Source organism: Hesperophylax consimilis, chromosome 28 (assembly GCF_061612785.1).
Source record: "Hesperophylax consimilis isolate HC1 chromosome 28, BYU_Hcon_1.0, whole genome shotgun sequence".
Taxonomy (NCBI): Eukaryota; Metazoa; Arthropoda; class Insecta; order Trichoptera; family Limnephilidae; genus Hesperophylax; species Hesperophylax consimilis.
This window is the reverse complement of record NC_142863.1, coordinates 2,158,100-2,180,222: the sequence shown is the minus strand read 5'-3', so window position 1 is coordinate 2,180,222 and position 22,123 is coordinate 2,158,100. Positions and strand designations below refer to the sequence as shown.

Here is a 22,123-nt window from a genome sequence, read left to right as displayed (position 1 = left end):
GAATATACACATTTTTGGCTTGTAGCTTCTTCTTAAGCAGTCGCTCTGTTAATTGGCGCGTGCCGATAGGCGGAAATTCTCGCTTTTTTAGCTTCCTCTTAAGCCGTATTTGGTGACCAGAACTGAATAGCCCGGTACTTCCCCATCGCCTTCCCTTCCTCCACTACCTTCAGTCTCACAACCTACCCAAATGGGAATGACATAGTCTCACTGGCTCCGGACAGTTGAGAGGTATTCATATTCTATAACAGACACGCCTTTCAAAATCAAGCATTGCTACTACAAACCTCGCTAAATCTAATTATCCCGTAGGTAATAGTAAAACATGATATTATCGATATTATTTCGTCTTACAATGCACGTTCCACCCCCTGCACCCTCCCACCCTCCCATCGGCTGCTGGTCATGACGTCATACAACCCCTGCTCTCCCAACCCGACCCTCACCTTCCCCTGTGACCGACATAAGAGAACACCCTCTCCCCCGGCCGTAAACTTATGGGGAAGCTTTCAAAACATTTATCGCTTGAGATTTATCTTAATATACTAGTACAGATATAATATACTAGTTTATTATATTAATAATTGTAAGATTGATAATAGGGTATATTCACTGTTTTTTTTTGCTTGTTTGTTCTCGAAAAAATTACGATAATGCAGTAATTTTTATTTTATCTTTATCTTGACAAATGCATTATCTATAACGATTTCAAAAGTGTCATTTTCGAAATGCGCCAAAACGACATGTTCGTTTTTACTCGTGAATTCGGCGGCATTGACCTCATAAAAATTTTGTCATATATCACATTTAGCCATTCACATGTAATTTTGTAATTGTTAACATACGTACTAGTTTATTTCTCTTTTATTGCAATGAATTAATTCTACCTTAACGTATCTATTCACCTACCTACCTTTCATATTATGTTTACTTTTATTTTTATTTTTATAGTCTATCTTTTTCCATTTAAAAATGTTTCTGTATGTTATGTTATGTAAAAGCTTGTTATGTAAAAAACTTGTTATGTAAAAGCCCACCAGGGCGTTGAAATTAATAAAAAAAAATAATACCAGACATTGGCGTTTTCTATGTCATAAAGACGTTGTAGCCAGTTGGAACCATTTCGGAATGAGCGGTTTTAGATCGTTTTTTTTAAATAGATAATCATGAAATAATAATAATCTTCCATACATTTATAAGGTATTTTCATAGTTTGTGAAAATACGTTGACTAAAAAGCGCAGATCCTTTTATTTAGTAAACTTTACTTGTCAAAAATTCACATTTAAAATACAAAATTTAAATCTTGAAAAATTACAGGATAATCTGAATTCTTGAAACATCAGTTCCAATTTTTAAAACGACAGTAAAAAATATTTTTTTGGTATATTATAGGTATCGCACGGCTAAATTTTTCACATGATTCTTGCAGCCAAAGTTACAAACGCAAACATACAACCAAAATTATTATTTATTAATATTTTTGATTATTCAGTGCTTTCAATTCAACCAATTTTACTCGAATGTATGTCATCTTTTGGGATGCTGTGTGGAGAAATTATTCGAGGAGGGCAAGGATTGAGCCTGGTTCTTGGAGAAACCCATATTGTAGGAGGGAGCAAATGCAGAGGCCGGCAAATTATTCTGCAACAGAGGTGAATACCATTAGAACGAGTCGTAAAAACGAGCTGTTCTCATTTTTACAAAAATTTCACCAAGAAGTGATGAATTTTTGAGTAATTATGCCGTGTTGCGCTTACTCCTCCTTTAGCTAACGTTTCGGACAGCGTTACAGTGTTCATTATCAAGTCAGATGTATAGATTGCGGTGAAGTGTGTGTTTTACGTAGAGGTGATACCGAGTTGCGCGCGTTAGTCCTCTTAGGGCCGGTACTGCAGTATAAGAACTAGTTTAATTAATGTGGTTTTGGGCGTTTAGTTTTGGTGTAGCCGTCAAGTATCGGATCCCGTCGTCTCTCCGAGTTTTTGTGGATTTCAATTGCTTCTTAGCATAAAATTCCTACATCTTGTACCGAAAACGAAACAGACGAAATACAAAACGGTCGAGCTGTTTTTTTTTAATGTGAATATCGCACAAGAGTCCCAACTGCTCCCAATCGTCTGCAGCCAGTGACTATGACAATTGGGATATGTTCTGAAACTAGGGATTTGAACACGCGACCTTCGGATTACTAATCGAGAGCCTTACCCCTCGACCACAGAGGCCGACAAATTTATATCCTCTCATTAACAACAAAACATTACAGTACCTACTTTAGTGTTCTGTAAATGTTAAAATGGTATTCACACAGTTTGGGAAGGCCTGCCGCACGCCCCAATATAATTTATTCGAGGTTGAGATGTTTATCAAGGATTTAACGCTGGGTTTATGGGCACTTGTGACTAGGAATGGATAGCCTGTGCCGCCAGCCAGTAGCGACTACCTGCTGCTAGATGCTCGAACAAGTTGTAGGTGTTTCTAAATTACGTTATTATTAATTTCCTCTTCTACAACTCACTGAACAGACAATTTCTAGAAATGTGATCTGTAACGATTTCAAAGATAAGTTTTTATTCAATTTGTGTGTTGGCTGCTGCTCAAGACAAATTGTCGATATTTAAAAAGTCTGATAATTTTATCAAGTCAAAAAAATTCAATCCGTTGAAAATTAAGTTTTTTTTACAATAATGCATATATTTTAAAATGTCTACCTTTAAAATAAAAATTTGGTTTGTATGCTATAGTCCCGCTGGCTAATAAAAATAACTTACAGCCTTCTTACTGCCGGTCAGGTGCTCTACGAATTGCGCTAATTTCAGGATAATAATTAATGCTTAAAAATAATATAATACTTCTATTATCTTACAGCAAATATAGATATAATACAGAGTTTTCCAATAAGAGGTGTTATTTTGATATTCAAAGAGCTATTGAGAGATGATTAATAATTTTTTAATGGTCGGAATTGGATGGTATTGATCTGGACAACGTTTACTTTCAACAAGACGGCGCTACGTGAAAGCAACGAAACCATTGATCTTTTACGGGAAAAGTTTCCGGACCGCGTTATCTCTCGAAGAGGTGATCACAATTGGCTACCGAGATCTTGTGATTTAACACCTTGCGATTTCTTCCTTTGGGGCCACGTGAAAGAGAAGGTCTACGCCAACAGCCCAGCGTCGATTCAAGACCTCAAAGATGGAATTCGTGAGGCTATCGAGGACATAAGGCAGCCACTTTGCGATTTGGTTATGGAAAATTTCATGAAAAGGATATGGTCCTGTAGGCATGGTCGTGGTGGTCATTTGACTGATGTTATTTTTCACTATTAACGGCATACCATAGACATATGAATATTAGTAGACCTGCCCTAAGTGATTAAAAGCGTATTATTCCCCACTCCCCATACCGGTTCCATTGGAGCCGGCTGGGCTCGCGTATGGCTTCCCGTGAATCTTGAGAATGTGACGTCATCATTCTTGTTCGAACTAGCGTCGAGCTATGGTCGAGGCATTTTATGAAATAACACGGAAAAATAGTGGCTTGTGATATGAAAACTTGTAAAAATATATGAGAAAAAGAGAATAAACCCAATTGTCGTATTACATTCCATATGTAAGCATCATTTTAAGCTTATTCACGTCGTATAATATGAATCAGTTGTAGAAACATATACTATCACATCGAGCCAACATTGGTCGAATGTAGCGATTCTCAAGTGTGCGCATCGTTGTTACTGGGAAGTAAATTATGAACACTTATTAAAGTGTCTTAACTAAATACGTAAACAAAATATTCAACTCTGAAAATAGAAGAATTTTTCTTTGCCGAATTTGAACTTCGCAAATTTGTTCATAACGTGGCGTTGCGCTCCCATGTAAAAATGTCTATTCATTCAAAAGCAGATTTTACTTTTAAGAACTAAATGGTGATATTATAATGCGAGATGCCTATATACTGTCAGATTGATTTATTGACGAATCACAGTCAGCTTTACTCCCTTCGTTCTTCAACAGTTGATTTTACCCCTCACCTTTAATTTCTAGTCTATATATTCATATGTCTGTGCGGCATACCTTTTTCTTTATTATGAAATAAACACTCGATCATTTATATTAAAAAATGGCATTTTTCTTTGAATATCAAAATAACACCTCTTATTGGAAAACCCTGTATAATGATATCCTTCATGGGATCTCCCGTGCAGAGTATTCAGTATATGTCAGTATATTTTTTACTAGCTGACCTATACCCGGCGTTGCTAGAGGTTATCCTTAGGAGATAGACGTATTATATTTTCTGTAGGCCTTTTAAAGATATACAATTCCGTAGTACATTATTTTAATGTATTTCATAAGGTTTGGCCAGGGGAGTATGTGTTAGGGTGAGCGGTGGTTTTACGGGATGGTTTGATATCACAAAAGGTGTTAAACAAGGCTGCGTAATGTCACCGTGGTTATTCAATCTTTACATAGATAATTGTATGCAAGAATTGAAAGAGGTGGGATTGGGCGCGAATTTGAGTAATCTGAAAGTATGTTGCCTATTGAATGCTGATTGCTAATAGTATGGATGATCTACAGTCTCTCGTGTCTAGGATGAACGAAGTATGCATGAAGAATGAGATAATGATGAATGTAAGTAAGTCTAAAGTAATGGTGTTTGAAAGAGAGAGTAAGAAAACAGTGTGCAATATAGCTGTGAATGAGGAATACTTGGAGCAGGTGGATGAGTTTGTGTATTTAGGAAGTATGTTCTAGAGAGATGGGAAGGCTGACAGAGATATTGAAAGAAGGGTAAATGCAGGTAACTCCATTAATGGAGGACTGAACGCAGTTGGAGCTAACAACAACTTGTCCAAAGAAACGAAGTTAGCAGTCCACAATGGCATGCTGGTACCTACCTTGATGTACGGAAGTGAGGCATGGCAAAGAAAGGATGAAAATAGATTGAATGCTGTTGAAATGAGATCCCTGAGGCGTATGTGTGGTAAAACCATGTCCTCTCTGCCTACCCCTGCGGGGAAACGGCGTGAAGGTTAGTTAGTTAGTTAGTTTTAGCCAGCGTTAGAAAAATAATCTTTTTACGACTTGATTTCAAAAACACGACTTTTCTCTACCTTCTATAAATACAATATGCATTTATTATGTATATAAGCCTTTCGGAAGAATTTCTCTAAATGATAGTGAAAACCCTATCAAAATCAGTTGCGTAGTTTAAAAGAACTAAGCGCACAAACAGACAGACGCGGATGGCGACTTTATTTTATACTATTTAGAGATTTCTGATCTCCCTGTTTTGTGTCCAGCTTTTTATTTGAGATTTAAATGTTATAGATTGTTGTGAGAGTTGAATGAGAGTGGGATTTATTGCAAAGTTTAGTACCATAATATAGATTTTATTATCATCGTCATCGGAGCTATTCATCACACTAGGATTTGATTAAAGTGATAAAGTGATGGGCGCGCAACAAATCACAGCGGGAGATTAGTGTGTTGGTAATGCACGCTGATTACAGATTACCTATTATTGATTGCTGATGGCTGATTACGCTATCAATGGAGCATCACTTATCTCTACTAGAGATGGTCGATATTCCTTTGCTGTCACTAGATCGCCCTAGTCCCTTTTTGGAACCTGTTCCACTAGGAATATATTTAATCTTTTTTAAACTTATGAACTATGACATATATGTATTTGTATATGAACGTATTTTACTACAACAACCGTTGAAATAAGGGAGATGAGCTTGTGAGTACCTGTTAATACTCAGCTTGTTATGATATGTACAATATATGTATATACTCAATGATAAAATACGGAATAGTTTTTTGGGGAAACTCAGTAAAAGCCAAAGATGTTTTTATCATCCAAAAGAGGTGCCTACGAAAAATTACAAACTCTGATCACCGGGATTCATGTAGACCATTTTTTTTAAATCTCAAACTTCTGGCAGTGACGGACATATATATATATATATAATGGGGTTATGCCTGTTAGTTCGATCATCTCCAGAAAAGTTCCCACAAAAAAACTCAACACATAAACACGCTACAAGGTTCACAGAAAACTTATTAATCCCAAAAGCAAACAAAACCATATTTCAAAAAGGACCACACTACATGGCCATTAAAGTATATAACAACCTTCCACGTAGCATCAAACAAATAAACGACATACTTAAATTTATATCATCACTAAAAACATTTATTTTAAACAAATGTCATTTACACCTTAAATGAATACCTTACATAAATTAAATACCTCTGTTTTTTTATTTACTATTTACATGCATTTGTTAACATGTAATTGTTGGGTTATGTAATGTAATGTGTATTTGTTGGGTTAGCTGGAAGAAATAGGATGTAACCTGTAAGCTATACCCTTTGTACTATGTATTTTTGTGCAATAAATGTTTTTTTTAATTTCAATTTGAATACACTTATTATTGTACTCCTTATCAACTTACCTATAATAATGTATACATGTAAGGTATGAATAAATAAATAAAGAATCTCAACTGGTCCCTACCGTCTGGAGCCAGTAAACCACCTTTATTTCTACCTACACACCAAATGCAAAACTTTCACTTCATACCCCCTTTGATGGTCCGTGCAGTTTTATCGTAGCTCGGCAATGGTCGCTATGCCATATAACCGTTTGTTTCGATTATCTAAATAACCAACTTGCCACAAAATCTAATACAAAAGATATTCACTAGTTTCCACTTGTACTGAACCGGTTCCTTGCCCCCAGAATTTCGCTAGTCTCCCCCTTGCAATCCCTTCCCGGCATCGGGAAGCGGTTCCAAATGTAACAGGATAAAGTACCGGTTCCATATAGCAGAGACAGCCCCTACACTATCTGGCAACAGGCCACCAGTCTACACAGCTTACATGGAATTGTAATTAACTTTAGCTGATAGAAGAATAATGCCTTGTTATAGATGATCCCTTATCCCATCCTATACCTGCCTGTTGCTAACAGGGCTGTAGAGTACCCTCTGAACAGATAACGAACTAAACCTCCAGGAGAAGGGATCAGAACAATTCGCGGCTGTCATCTGCCGAAGCGACAGATCCCATACAAATAAATGATATTCGGCGGCAGTTCCCCAATTAATCTGACCCCCTCACCTGAGGAAGATTATAGCGTAGTGTGTCACCCAAACATATAATACGTATATGCCACGCCCAAATTATGCGCGATTAATGTGTCTAAAGCTTTACGCTGTGTCTCCGCAGGGGCAGGCAACGGAGCCAAGCTACAAAATCATAAAGCTGAGAAAACGGCGCACAAAGATTTTTAGTTTTTTTTTAAGTTAGCTTTTTACAATTTTGACTGAATAACTACAAAAAATGGTATTTTAGAAGTTATGTGTGTTATATTCCATGTGCCGACTAGGAATACAAGACAAAATATAACATTCTTCTGCAATACATACACGACCAACTATCAGACACACTCACTGACCAATAGGATGCATGATCTGGGCAACAAGTATGGGGGTGCTATTGATTTATTTATTGACTCCATTTATAGAATTAAGAGTAATCTATACCAACACTTTGTCGAATCCTACAAATTAGAGTAGCGTTGGTAAATTGGATTTAATGTTTTGTCTTATATGTAGTGTTGTTGAAATTTCTTTTTTACTTTATGTTACTCTTACGTTTTACTAATATTGCTTCATATTTAGTTTTCTTTTTTTATTATTTCTTAATATTTTCTCATTATACTTCTTATCATAATTATACAATTGTGTATTTTGTACCTACTTGACAATGGATTACATCTATTTACTGTCAGTATTTCCTCTATGATACAGATATTATCCTATGTACACTTCATCATGTATCACTTTTATGTAAAAGCCTTTTTAGGCGTATATATAAATAAATATATAAAAAATAAATAAACACTGGATATTTATTGTATTGAACAGATGTTCAAACATAGTATTTTAGAGCAATGGTAGAGGTTTTGGTATTTATCCAATAAATGGTTCTTGGTAAACTACTGGTCTTATTGACTAAGCGGAGCGATGTTCTGTTTCAACTCGCACGTTTTGCATTTCATCTGTCTGTATTTTTTTGTATACGTTCTGTTTCCGTTTTTTTTTTTTTTTTTTTTTTTTTTTATTATTGTACGACAGACAGGTAAGTCCAATTACGGTACAATTTTATTAAAACTAACAATACATGTACATATATTTTTTAAAACATGGTATAGTGATATTAAACACATCTATATCCGCTGGTAGGGCATTTAGTAAGGTCATACCTCTTGTCATGCTATGTCGGGCAATGACATCTGTCCGACCCTGCGGTATACAGAATAGGTCGTGGCTACGATTTCGACAGTATTTATCAGGAACGAATAATCCACAGCATGACAGGAGATATGGGCAATCGATAAGGTTTTTTAGTAACTTTAATTCAAATACCATGAGTCCGGCATTACGCCTAGTCTCCAGGCTTTGGTAATTTGTCTCCTTTAGCAGTTCCACGTGATGCATGAATTTCGGATATATTCCGCATGATCGCATGTAAACATACCTTAGGAATTTTTTTTGAATTTGTTCAATCATATTTATGTATTTAAGTTGATAAGGTATCCAGACAGTACTGGCGTACTCCAGCTTGCTTCTGACCACTCCGTTGAACATGGAGGTCATTGCTTCTTTGTTATTGAATTGTTTGCAAGTTCTAATTACAAAACCAAGAGTTTTGGAGCAAGCCGAGGTAAGCTGGACTATGTGGTTTGAAAATGTCAGCTTGGGATCAAAGATCACCCCAAGGTCCTTGATGATGTTTACGCGTGTAAGTACTTCACCATTCATTCTATACTGGCAGAATACCGGATTTTGTGAACGACTATAAGTCATAACAACGCATTTTTTAATATTGAAGTTAAGTTTATTTTCTACCGACCATATCATGATTGAATCGAGGTCGGCCTGCAGTTTCGAATAATCATAATCTGATTCGATTTCCTTCATCAGTTTCATGTCATCTGCGAATAGTAGACATGAGCTGTGACGTATGCAATCCTGAATGTCATCAATCAGAATGAGGAATAACATGGGACCGAGATTCGATCCTTGAGGAATTCCTGACAGAGCTGCGAACTTATGGGAGTCGTATCCATTTATATTTACATACTGACTTCTATCTTTTAAATATGACGCAAAAAATGTCAGTAAGGGTTGATTAAAACCTATTTTATGCATCTTTTTTATTAGAATATCGTGATCTACTCGGTCAAATGCCTTTGCGAAGTCCGTGTAAATTACGTCCGTCTGATGCCTACAGTCTAGGCCTTGTGCTACCCGTCGAGAGAAAGAGAGTAAGTTGGTTACCGTTGATTTCTTCGGTAAGAAGCCATGTTGATTACCTCTTAAGAAAGGCGTGATTTGTGGACTGATTTTATCACAGATAATCATTTCAAAAATTTTTGGAATTGTTGACAGTACTGCAACTGGTCTATAATTTCTGACGTCAGTCTTTTCATCAGCTTTGTGTTGCTGGCCGTTTTAATGGTTCAATAAAGGTCTTTTTTTTCAATGTGAAATCGTCATTTTGACTTTCTTATTCGAATTCTGGATTCTGGTACCCATCTGACTCTTCAAACAAAGTTTGAACAAAAGAATTGTCATTATATTATATGTCTATGGTTTTGAATAGCCATAAGTCGCGTTTATAACCGCTCAATTAAAATGTCAACAAATTGCGCCTGTCGAGTTATTATTAACGAATTATTAACATTCGTACAAAATAAAGTGGATGTTCTTGATGAAGTGAGCATTGTACAAATATGTTCCACAAGCTTCCAAGAGGAAGAAATTGAAAGTGCTAAATGCCTCCTGTTAGAATCCGTCCCTGGCCGTCGTATCACGAGAAAAGGCGATGGCAAAATAACGAAAACATTGCAAGATATCATAAAGATCATGAAGGAAACCGATCCAGACCAACTTCCTACGTTTGTCGCCCGTGATCTCAACAAGTTACCACCAGTTACTTTTGACCACGTCGACGTTACAAGACTTCTTAAAGATTTAATATTACTGAAAACCGAAATTGCCGCAAAGGCAACAATATTAGATATGAATGCTTTGAAGCAGGAACTTAGTCAAATCAAAGAAACCGTCAGCCATATCACACATGAACGCTCAAAATCTAATGCACAACCAAAAATTGTGAGTCCTTCTATAAACTCTCTTGACATTTCAAACGAAAACAATGCAAATCACGAGAATACGCAAATATGGCCGCAGCCTACAGCCGCTCACGACGGCAAATCTAAGCGAAATGCTCGTACTTATGCTAGTGTTAGTGAGAAAGCCCGAAGAGAGCCGGAAAAAACCGAAGCAGCCCGAAGCAGATCACTGTCAAACGCGTCAAACGTAAACAATGGTTTTACTGTTGTTATGAATAAACATCGCAAGAAGCGATTCTTAAATAATCGTGGAACAGGAAGTAATGAAGGAAATTTAAAAATAGCAAACCTTTCAATAGGGTTATATGTATCTCGTTTCGCACTTGAAACAAACACAGAAGATGTAAAATTATTTTGCGAAAATAAAGGTTTAAAAGTAATTAATGTTGAAATCCTAAAACCTTTCAAAGAAACTCCATTCAGGACATTTAAAATCATGATCCAGCAAAGCGACATTAAAACTGTGATGAATCACGATTTCTGGCCCCAAGGCATCGTATTCAGAAGATACAGAGAAGCTATCGAGCGAACCACGAAAGGAACAAAACAAAATGAATAAGTTAAACATCACTTCGATCAATTGCCGATCTGTAAAAAGAGTAGAAAAATTTATTTCTGATCTGTGTATTACAAACGATATCATTCTATTACAAGAGACATGGCTTATACCAACTGATTTAGATTTTCTTAGCGAAATTCACCCTGAATTCATGAGCTATGGTACCTCAGCGGTAGACGTCTCTAATGGCCCACTACGAGGACGACCATATGGCGGACTAGCTATACTATGGAGGAAATCATTCAAGGCAGTGACAATCGACTGTGAAACTCCCAGGATAATAGCGATTGATATCACACTCAACACTGGAACATTACTTGTCATGAGTGTATACATGCCAGTGGACAACACTGATAATTTACCGGAATATTTATCCTGTCTATCAAAAATGCACACGATAATTGAGGAAAGAGACAACCCTAATTGTATTATTCTGGGAGACTTTAATGCCGACATGAATTCGCCATTTGGACGTGAGCTTAAATCATTCTGCTCCGAATATAACCTACAAATTGCGGATGTTGACATACTCCCGCTCGACTCCTACACATACGTAAGCGATGCACATAATACCACGAAGTGGCTCGACCACTGTCTAGTGACTCAGGCAGTACTCAATACAATAGAAAATATGTATATTGACTACAAGTCCGACTGGTCTGATCATAGACCAATGCACACCACTTTAAGAACTAATGGGTTACCCACATATACCGCAAGTCACACAAAAGTAGAGGATCCGTGTAGATGGCGGCCCAAAAGTCATGTAGAAGTGCAGTCCTACTCCAGGTATGCCCAATTTGCAATAGGTCAACTTCAGATAATTTATGGAACCAACACAGAAACTTATGACAGCACCACGATGAATGTAGCCCAAATCGACGACCTATACAAAAACATTGTACAAGCATTGAGTAACTCAGCTATATCTGCGTTTAACATAGGGAGAAGGCCAAAAAATGGGAGAAAATGGAAGGCTACAGCGGGTTGGAATGAGCAGGTTGCCTTATATTATGAAGCGTCTAGAAATGCACACATAAATTGGCTGCAGAATGGACGACCTACTGAAGGTCCCATCATGGAAGCTAGAAAAGAAACCAGATTGCTTTTTAAGAAAAAATATAAGAATTGTCAAAGAAGCTTTGAGCAGAACAAAATGGACAAAATAGCGAACAGCTTTGAATGCAAGAATTTTTCATCTTTCTGGAATAAAACCAATGCCGTATTGAAAGCGAAATACACCGCACCGAGCCAGATTGATGGAAAATCTGTAAATAAAGATATTGCTGAAGTTTTCAGAAATACATTCTGCTCCGCACCAGATCAACCGCAAATAATGGTTAAAGAGATTGAGACAACAATGCATCAACCAGAACAACAGCCGTCCATCGTCATATTACCTGAGATGATCCAGCGAGCAATAAGCAACATGGCAGGAGGTAAATCTGCAGGTCACGATGGACTAGTGATAGAACATGTAAAGCATGCGGGGGAGTATTTAACAATACTGCTTGCCTCTCTCTTCACTGCCATGATCGGCCTCGGACACATTCCGAAAGAGCTGTCCAAAACAATAATAATACCGATCCCAAAAAGCCGCCAGTTGAACTTGACATCATCTGTTAATTACAGACCCATATCTCTTGCCACAATAATTGCAAGAATCTTCGAAAAGGTCATCTTAAATTTAACGGAAGACAAGCTCAATACAGAGGATTCTCAAATGGGCTTCAAAGCTGGATGCTCTACTGATACGGCCATATATAGCATGAAACAAACAATCGAATACTATAAAGCCAGAAAAACAACGGTGTACGCATGCTTCCTAGACTTAAGCAAAGCCTTTGACAGGGTTTGTCATAATGCGTTGTGGAAAAAACTGACCGAACGACAAGTTCCACCACAAATTGTCAATATATTGAGAACATGGTATAACCAACAGGAAAACTTTGTCAGATGGAATGAAAGCCTATCAGAAGCAGCCAAATTAAAGTGCGGCGTTAGACAAGGAGGCTCAATGTCCCCAGTGCTTTTCAACGTATATATGGATGAACTTAGTAAAACACTGAATACAACAAGAATCGGATGCCATATTGCCGGGGTATGTATGAACAATATTAGCTATGCAGACGACATGGTCATACTAGCTCCATCGATAAGAGCGATGAGAAAACTTCTGGCAATATGCGAAGCTTACGTTGATAGTCACGGGCTGATGTACAATGCTAAAAAGTCATCCCTGCTGATATTTAAAGCAAATACTGGTCCCACTGTCATTCCACCCATACGTCTCGACGGGGCCAACCTGACAATTTGCAGCGAAATCAAATATTTGGGGCATGTCATCACCGATGACCTAAATGATAAAAAAGACATAGAACGTCAAAGAAGAGTACTGAGTGTGCGAGCTAACATGCTTGCCAGGAGATTCAACAAATGCAGTCCTCCGGTAAAGAAGCAACTTTTCCAAACATATTGTATGAGCTTCTACACTAGCGAGCTATGGACGACATACACACAAGGCGTCATGAACACACTCCGAGTACAGTACAACCACGCATACAGAGCCCTATTTGGCCTCCCCTGGCGATGCAGCGCCTCACAGATGTTCACCGAAGGAAGGGTGCATGGGTTCGCTGCTTTGATGCGCCACAGAATAGCCGGGACGAGGCAGCGCTACCAGAGATCGGACAACACTCTTGTCCAGGCCGTTGCCCAGTGGCAGGGAGCGCCTCTACACCGGAGATGGAGAATTTCACTGAAGCCACCATAAACACCTAATGTGCACATCACTGTATTGATTTTTTATTTATTATTTTTATTTTTATTTATTTCTTTATTCATTTTATTTTTATGTATTAACTTGAATGTAAACTTTTATGGCAGGCAGAGCATTGCACACACCGCTCTGTCCAGCTGAAATAAACATTATTATTAAACATTATTATTATTATTATTAAGACAGTTTTTTTCTTTGGACAAATTGAATATTCCTTATGTAAAAATTTTAAAAGTGGTTATAATTTAAGTGGGTAAGTATTTAAGTAACTACTTACAAATTAAATAATTTCACAGGAAATGTTGATTTGGATTTATTAAATAAGAGAAACTTAGTTTTTAAACGCGATGTATACTATTATTAGTTTACAGAACTACTGGTATTAGTTTGATAAATGTATTTATTACATTTGTTTACAGACTATTATCCGATAATAATACAGTACAAAGCATATCATACGAACTGAAGAACAGTATCAATGAACGATGAGAATGGTAGGTACATAGCTACAATGAACTATGACAATGGTAGGTACCTAGCTACAATGAACTATGAGAATGGTAGGTACCTAGCTACAATGAACGGATAGAATGGTAGGTACCTATCTACAATGAACGGATAGAATTGTAGGTACCTAGCTACAATGAACTATGAGAATGGTAGGTACCTAGCTACAATGAACGGATAGAATGGTAAGTACCTAGCTACAATGAACTATGAGAATGGTAGGTACCTAGTTACATATTAGCTACACCTGAATAAAGAACATACATCAGTAATATTATGAATTCTGAACAAGGTTATGATAAAATACATGATTTATGCAATATCATATGTTTTTGTAGTCCATACAATGAATGAGAGGCCATATACATGAGTAGTCATATATATAAAGCATTCTAATTTTTCAATCCAAGGCAACAATTTTTCAATATCGTGAACTGAACGTTTTATTGTATTTGATCAATTTAGGAGACGGAATTGGGTACCGCCGCCCCGGAAACCTTCTATTTGATAACCAACACCTCTGCCATAGGCCACCCCAAGTGGTTCGCCACGTTTCGTGATTTAGCAGGGGTGCCCGGCTTCATCGGGTGAGGTGTGTTCAGGATGCTCCTGCCCACCAACTGCATGGCGTGCCAGATCGGGAGAGGCTGGTTTGGGGAGACCCTTTGACCTCTCCAACTGATTTCTCGACCCATCGCCTTGCGCCGCAGCGGGATGGATACATTAATATGCCCGTCATTCCTGGACACACTGATCCTGAGATTCCTAGGTTTTTACTAGGTGTGTTATTAATAGGTACCTAATTATCATTTTGAGTGACATTATTTAACATATTTAACAGAGTCCCATTTATTTATTATTGCGTAGTTTGTTTCGTTTACTGCATCTTCTCGACCCCAATATGTTATTTATTTTGTATTTATTTCAATCATTTATGTATTACGTCAATCATGCGAGCAGTTCAATTTATAATGCAACTTTATCTCTATCTTCGGGTGAAAGGTTGCTAACACAATGCATCAAATACGCACGCCTTAAAAACATTCATTTTAATAATATTATCTAAATTAATTAAATAGTTTGAATAGGAAAGCTTGGATTTAGGGCGAATTTTCGGGTTGGTGTTTTATGGGTGTTTCGATCACAGTTGTATTTGACTAACGGTCAAATCAACGAACAGCGCCATTTTGAGATTTTGACATTTTAAGGCCCCGTAGTAAGCGTTCAAAGATGGTTTGAAAGGGAGATATGTAAATACACTAATATTTAAAAAAAAAAAAAAAAAAAAACAATAATAATTATGCGAAAATGGTGAAAATATTGAATATTATATATATTGTGTAGTCATTTTGAATACATGTAGGATAACGAAAGATTTTTTAAATATTTATGTTGAGGGATCAGTAGGATTTATAGGCCCTGTTAGAAGTTCTACCGAGCCGAACCCTCTGATATGAAAATATCTGGAGTCGGTGAATTATTTTCCCATTTGATTTCTGGTGAGTTGACGTGTTGTTCTTGTATTGTTTCGTATTTATTTTGCTTATATAATGCACTTGCATAATGTGGATTGACTAGATGATCATTTGTGGAAAAGTGTGTGGAAGGGTTTAGTTTTTCTCAAAAATCTCTCGACAAACTCTTTAGCTGGATTTACAGATAGACTGTGGATTTTTTCATGCCTATAACGTATTAAATAACAGAACAAAACGTGTTTTAAATAATTTTTGGAGCTTACTTCGCGATTTTTTTCTATCAAGGGAATTTCATGCAATTAACGTTTCGGCATAACAAATTTATAGATATTATCTTCAAAAATAACATATATTTTTTTGGAACTTAAAAACTTAAAAGAGTTAACGAGAAACTTGTTATAAATCGGTAGAAATTGGGTTTGCGGGGGCTCAACGGTCCCCATTAACCCCTGTAGTGCGGCTGGCTACATTTGCAGTCCGGTGAGATAATGACTACCTTGAGGTGCACTACAGCGTGCAGTGTGTAAAGCTGTTTTGGATGCATTTCGTTACTTTCAATAAAAATTCCAAACTAAAAAAGTGGACATACTTGTAATTGTAGAAGGGAGTCTATATTTTGTATTAAAATTTTCAATATTATACAGGGTTTTCCAATAAGAGGTGTTATTTTGGTATTCAATCGTAAAATATCAATGGTTTCGTTGCTTGTGTGGCACGTAGCGCCGTCTTGTTGAAAGTAAACGTTGTCAAGATCAATACCATCAAATTCCGGCCATAAAAAATCATTAATCATCTCTCGACAGCGCAATCCTTTCACCGTAACTGTTGCTCCAGCCTCATTTTCGAAAAGTAAGGTCCAATGACTCCGCCGGACCATAAACCGCAACAAATAGTCACAGGTTGAGAATAGAGAGGCTTTTCAACAATAACTCTTGGGTTTTCCGAGCCCAGATGCGACAATTTTGTATGTTGACGAAGCCACCGAGGTGGAAATGGGCCTCATCACTCAAGATGATTTGCATTTGATTCACTCAAGTGAATTTTAATAATTTCAATGCATTGTTGAAGCGTGTATCGTTCCATTTTTATTAAAGGCGTAGTTTTTACTTGTCAAATGTTAAAAAATGACAGCTTCAAAAGTAACATCTACCGAAATAGCGGGCTATTCAAAATAACACCTCTTATTGGAAAACCCTGTATTTGGATTTGAGAAATTGACTAAATTTTATCCGTCTCTCAGGGGACATCGATACTTTGCCAGTTTCAACGTTTGATCCAATTGTCAAGCATAACGGCCACCTCTATTTTATGGGTTTTTGTTTGTTTAAGTAGATGATACGCGCCATTTTGACATTTTAACGGTCCCCGTTAAAGATGACCGTTTCAACATCTGATCCAATTGTGGTAGCTATCAAGCATAACGACCATTGTTTTCAGTGTTGACAAGGTAACACTGAAACACAATTAATTTACGCTTTGACCGTTCAAATTTTAAAAGTTCAAAATGGCATCGATTGTCGATTCGACGGACATCAAATGTGACGGAGTTTGAAACACCCTACCCAAATAATGCATTGATTGATTGAAATCATTTCTTTTAACTTTTTTTAAACAGCTTGCAAGTGGCCCATTGCAACGAAAGTCTTATAATTATTTCAGTACTTACTGAAATGGTTTAATTACTAACAAAAAATTGAATATCGAGCCTAACAAACTTCAGTAAGTTCTGTGAACAGTAAAACTCGCGTCTAAAAAAATATCATTCTACTTTTCTCTCATGTAACAAATCAAAAGTTTTTTGGGGATCTGGTGAGGAGACACGAAATGAAAGATGTTGTGAAGGTCAGAGTGTTTATTTGATGAGTCAGGTAGCCGTGACGGAGACTGGACGTAGGACAGGTGTAGTATTCTCCGGATGCAGGCGGTGATGGCAGGTCAAGCGCGGGTCTGTGAGTCGACGCCGGGCGCTGGTGACCGGACTCGTTTACTGTCAGGCACTGGCGATCTTGGCAATCAGTACTCCAGTGCTGACGGGAAGGCCGAAGGTACGGTGGACCTTGTAGGCGGTTGAAGGGGGAGCTGGTAGACCAGTGAGGATGCTGCGTGTCCTCGTGGTGGTCATGGAGCGTGGATGAAGCGCTGGTCAGAGACGCTGGAACCAGGGCGCTGTAATCCATGTAGCGTTGGCCAGGGACGGCGATCTGGGCCAAAACGCTATGATGATATCCCTATGGAGTCCATGATGAGAGCCGGGAAGAATGTCCTTCACGCAAGTGAGGTGCGCGGATTATCACTCGTTGAGCACCTTGTTAACTGATGGCAGATTGATGACTGACTGATTAGATTCTTCATACTGTCGCTTTTTAAAAAGGTGAAGAAGCTTCTGGAACAATTTGGTTGCTATGTAAAATTTTCCAAACAAATAAATAAAAAATAAAAGAACATCCAAGAAGCTTGTTTGGAACAATCGAGACTTCTAGAATTTCGTTCGAATGAAGTAGTTGCGTACCACTACAGTTTCAAGATTTCATAAGACATGTAAGTCATCACATTTGGCTCTACAACCCCTGGTGGGTCTTGGCCTCCTCAAGAGTCTTCCTCCACTCATCTCGGTCCCGCGCCAGCTCTCTCCAGTTTCGAAGCTCCAAGGCAGACAAATCTTTGAGGACGTTGTCGCTCCATCTTAACCTTGGCCTTCCCAGGCTCCTTCTCCCTATCGGTCTTGAGCTCAGCAGGGACTTTGGTTCTTGAAGCTCGGTCATTCTCTCCACATGACCTAGCCACCGAAGTCTTCCTAGTTTTATGAACTTTGTGACGTTTAGCTCCTTAAACAGAGTATAGAGCTCATTGTTATAACGTCTGCGCCAAAATCCATTTTCTAGAACCGGTCCGAAGATGCGCCTCAAAATTTTCATTTCAAAAACGTCCAGTACTTGCTCATTCTTCTTAGTTAGAAGACTTGTAAGTATGCTCTTAAATACCTACCTACTTAATTATAAACCGTATAGTATTTCACGTAACATTTTTTACGTGAAACATCTTTTGGCGACAAACCGACTTCTTGCGTAGCTAGTGTGGCAAGACGGGACGACGCTCATTCGGCCAGCCTCTTTCCGCCCGGCCACCAAAACTCTGTGCGTTATATTTGCTTCTATTCTCACTAAAATTGGCAATGGATTAATTCTAAATTATTATGAATTTTTAATTTGTAATACGTTTCATTGTTTACTTTCATTTTCACTTCTTTCAACATAAATCAATTTCGATGTTTCACATTTGCCAGGCGTCCCGTGACGGCTATACATTTTTTTTTTCAAATAAAGAATTTTACAATTTGTCCAAAGGAACATCATTACGTGAATGTAAATTCTTTTTTCAAACTTTCAAAACAAGGTAGGTACCATAATATAGAAAAGCTGAGTGTAAGTAAGGCTTGCCGGAATAATAAAGTGGATGCAGCAGATTATCGAAAACAAGAAATGGAACGTAAAAACAAATATACAGACAGAAGATTTTTTTTACACAGGAGGCCCTAAGTAAAAAATATCCCCAGGGCCAATGTCATCTTTTGGGATGTGGTGGAGAGGAAGTTCTGGTAAGGAAAAAGGTATGAAGGATGGGTAGGAATCTAGGGGTCAATGTGTCCAGGAGTCACGGACGTATGAATCCATCTCTCCCACTGGTCTCCAAATTGAAATGCCAATCAGTTGAGTTAAAACAGGAGTTCGCTCCGCTCAGTCAATTCATTCCCCTATATTGGGGTTGACGCAGACCTATTGACTTGTGGTCATCACAATGTTAAAATATAGATCAAGTCTTCACAGCTCGACGATTTAAATGTAAATATCAATAAATGTGAATCACAGATGCAGGGACGGGGACAGGGACGGACCTATGACAATTTAGCACCTTATTATCAACACTGACAACATGAAGGTTTTATCAACAATATCGGTAATTAGTCTACACGCAAGCGTGACCTCAAATCGTCAATTACATTTGACGGCACACACGCCAGAAATCCACGGGGATTTCGTGATACTTTAACCGTCTTACTTACAAAGATTGCCTAACGCTGCTGCAGCACTTGTATAGGTGTATACGGTGAGACGGGTGATTTTTTTCGACTGGCACTCCTTTGTTCCAATCCTCAAAAGAACGGTCATTTTTGCATTTCGCGTTTAGTTGCTAACTTCGCGTTTCTTCAGATGACATTTGGGGTGTCATTGACCCGGTCTGTTTTGAATTGCTTCGAAATTTGGCCAGTTTGATAATGCGTTCCGTATCTGCTTTGGTAAATTGATATTTCGATTAAAATATTCCTCTGATACTGCTGCAAATGGTTTTTTTTAGTTATTTATTAAGTTAAAAGAAATACATATTTCGATTTGTTAACTTAAGTGTACATTGATTAAAACAAAAATAATATGTTAATTATGGTTTACTACCTAAGTAACATATTTTTCTTAAGTAAGAGCATTTTGGTTTTGCTCATTGATCTTGAGGGCAAACAGTTTTTTCTTAAATATATTTATTCTATTTACGGTTGTCAGGCTATCAGGAAGGAGATTATATATGTGTACACCCTCATGGCCTATGTTTCTTTTACCACACTCTGTCTTTGCTGAATTTTTGTATAATTTATTATGTTGTCTTGTGTGGTGATCATGTACTTGTGATGTTTTCATAAATGAAGTATTTGTGTGTATGAGGCCATTTTGGATTTTGTGAATTAATAGGCATATTTTGTATTCGTACAGTTTTCTAATTTTAAGTAAGTTAGTTTCTTGGTATACTCTTTTGGTGGAGGTATCTGGTCTTTAGTTAAAAAGTTTTTTTATAACTTTATTTCTTTTTATTTTTTACTACGTACGTAATAATACAATAATACGTCCTAAATCCTGGGGGTCGGGTGGTTTAAAAAATTGTCAGCCATTAATACTGCGATATTACAGCCGGTATTGTGTAACATTTTCTACTAACCTGTTTTTATCCTTCCGTATTATCTATTATGAGTAAAACGGTTTGGGTTGAGAGGCATACGACTTACGATACGCCTTAACTATTGACGCCCTGTTACACGTTTTATATTCGCCCTCTGTAGATCCGGCACTGATGAACAAAAGTCATTAATATGGTAATGTGGGATGCTGGTAGAAAACAATGGTGAACTTACCAATAGATGCTAACAATCCACATTATAAAAAATAATTATATTAAATGTTTTTTAGAAGGTCTTTATGTTATATTAGTTCTAACTGCATAAAGAGTACATAGATTATTTATCTATTTTTAAGGTTTGACCTCACATTTAACAAAGTCACAATTAATTATTTTACATATGAACAATCCCGAGGTTTGTCAATTTTTATGTTGATATGAAAATAATTTAATCCCTCAGGGCCTATGTCATATTTTGGGATTCTGTGTGGAGGGTGTTTTTTGAGGAAAGAAGGGAGAAGAAGTTCGGGGAAGGTATGTAGGTTGGATAATAATCTAGGGATCATATCTTATGAATATATCAGTTATAGAGGTCAAAGGGTCTCCCCAAAGCAGCCTCTCCCGATCTGGCACGTCAAGCAGGTGTTGGGCAGGTGCATCCTGAACACACCTCACCCGATGTATAATAGATGGTTATGAATCTAGGGATCAGTGTGTTCAGGAGTGACGTATAAATATATCGATGGAGAGGTTGAAAGGTCTCCCCAAAACAGCCTCTCCCGATCTGGCACGTCAAGCAGGTGTTGGGCAGGTGTATCCTGAACACACCTCACCCGATGAACCCGGGCACCCCTGCTAAATCACGAAACGTGGCGAACCACTTGGTGTAACCTATGGCAGAGGAGTTGGTTTCCAATAAATGGTAACCCGCCTCCCAAATTGTGGCTTGTTTGATTAGTCGTGGACAAAACCTCAAAGCACAGCGTTCAAATGACAAAATAATCAAAAAGCGCTGATCGGGAAATTGTGACGCTAAATGTGACAGCCGCTCAAACAACTGGCACTAAATAAATTTGTGTTGCTACGATTAGATTACGATGGAAAGAAAACTTATGTCGCAAATTTATTTAGGGACCTTTCGACTCCTAGGCCCCGGACAGATCAATAAATTAATTATTTGTGTATAAGAAAGAATTTGGATATTTGCAAATGTTATATCAATTTCAAAAGAGAGAAAAAATTTTGCTTGTAGTTCGGAGTAGGGAAATTATTTCAATTGAACTGGTCACCAATCTTAAGGCGACTAGAATCTAATAACGGGGGCTTACATTTTAATTATCTCTGATGAACGTATTACTAAAATCTCTAATGTTTCAAGAGGGATCCCGAGTTATTTATAACTAAGATTAATAAAAACAGGACCTTACCAAAAAATATTTTATGTAAAACGGGTTGAAAATTTTATAAAACGTTTTTCAACTAGAAAATTAGCGGTTAGCACCAGATTTTATTTTTCTTAACTATGAATTGATATCTTCCCGAGGAATCTCTCTAGAAACTTTTGAGATTTTAGTAATACGTTCATCAGAAATAATTAAATAAGCCAATCAATTTACTAGACCTGCCTGGGAAAATTCAACCGTAG

General features: G+C 37.5%; 3 protein-coding genes across 3 annotated transcripts in view; 2 read left to right on the top strand and 1 right to left on the bottom strand.

Annotated features, from left to right (window-relative positions):
* The window catches only part of LOC149410016 (NACHT domain- and WD repeat-containing protein 1), a 113,668-nt gene that overhangs the window by 89,937 nt on the left and 1,608 nt on the right, over positions 1-22,123 (bottom strand). The gene's annotated exons all lie outside the window — the stretch shown is intronic.
* LOC149410018 (uncharacterized) lies at positions 10,451-12,741 on the top strand. The gene is made up of 3 exons (XM_089648908.1): positions 10,451-11,475; positions 12,076-12,215; positions 12,719-12,741. The coding sequence occupies exons 1-3, from the start codon at positions 10,769-10,771 to the stop codon at positions 12,739-12,741; spliced, it is 870 nt and encodes a 289-aa protein (XP_089505034.1). The 5' UTR covers positions 10,451-10,768.
* On the top strand, positions 12,746-13,549 carry LOC149410017 (uncharacterized). The gene has a single exon (XM_089648737.1). It carries the CDS (start codon positions 12,794-12,796, stop codon positions 13,547-13,549), a length of 756 nt encoding a protein of 251 aa, XP_089504863.1. The 5' UTR covers positions 12,746-12,793.

What these genes read in the sequence shown, in the direction of transcription:
- LOC149410018 (XM_089648908.1), top strand. Translation starts at nt 10,769, where the DNA reads ATGAATAAGTTAAACATCACTTCGATCAATTGCCGATCTGTAAAAAGA. An exon ending in ACCACTTTAAGAACTAATGG is followed by an intron (nt 11,476 to 12,075) that starts GTTACCCACATA and finishes TGAAGTTTTCAG; the next exon opens with AAATACATTCTGCTCCGCAC. An exon ending in AATAAGCAACATGGCAGGAG is followed by an intron (nt 12,216 to 12,718) that starts GTAAATCTGCAG and finishes TATAACCAACAG; the next exon opens with GAAAACTTTGTCAGATGGAA.
- LOC149410017 (XM_089648737.1), top strand. Translation starts at nt 12,794, where the DNA reads ATGTCCCCAGTGCTTTTCAACGTATATATGGATGAACTTAGTAAAACA.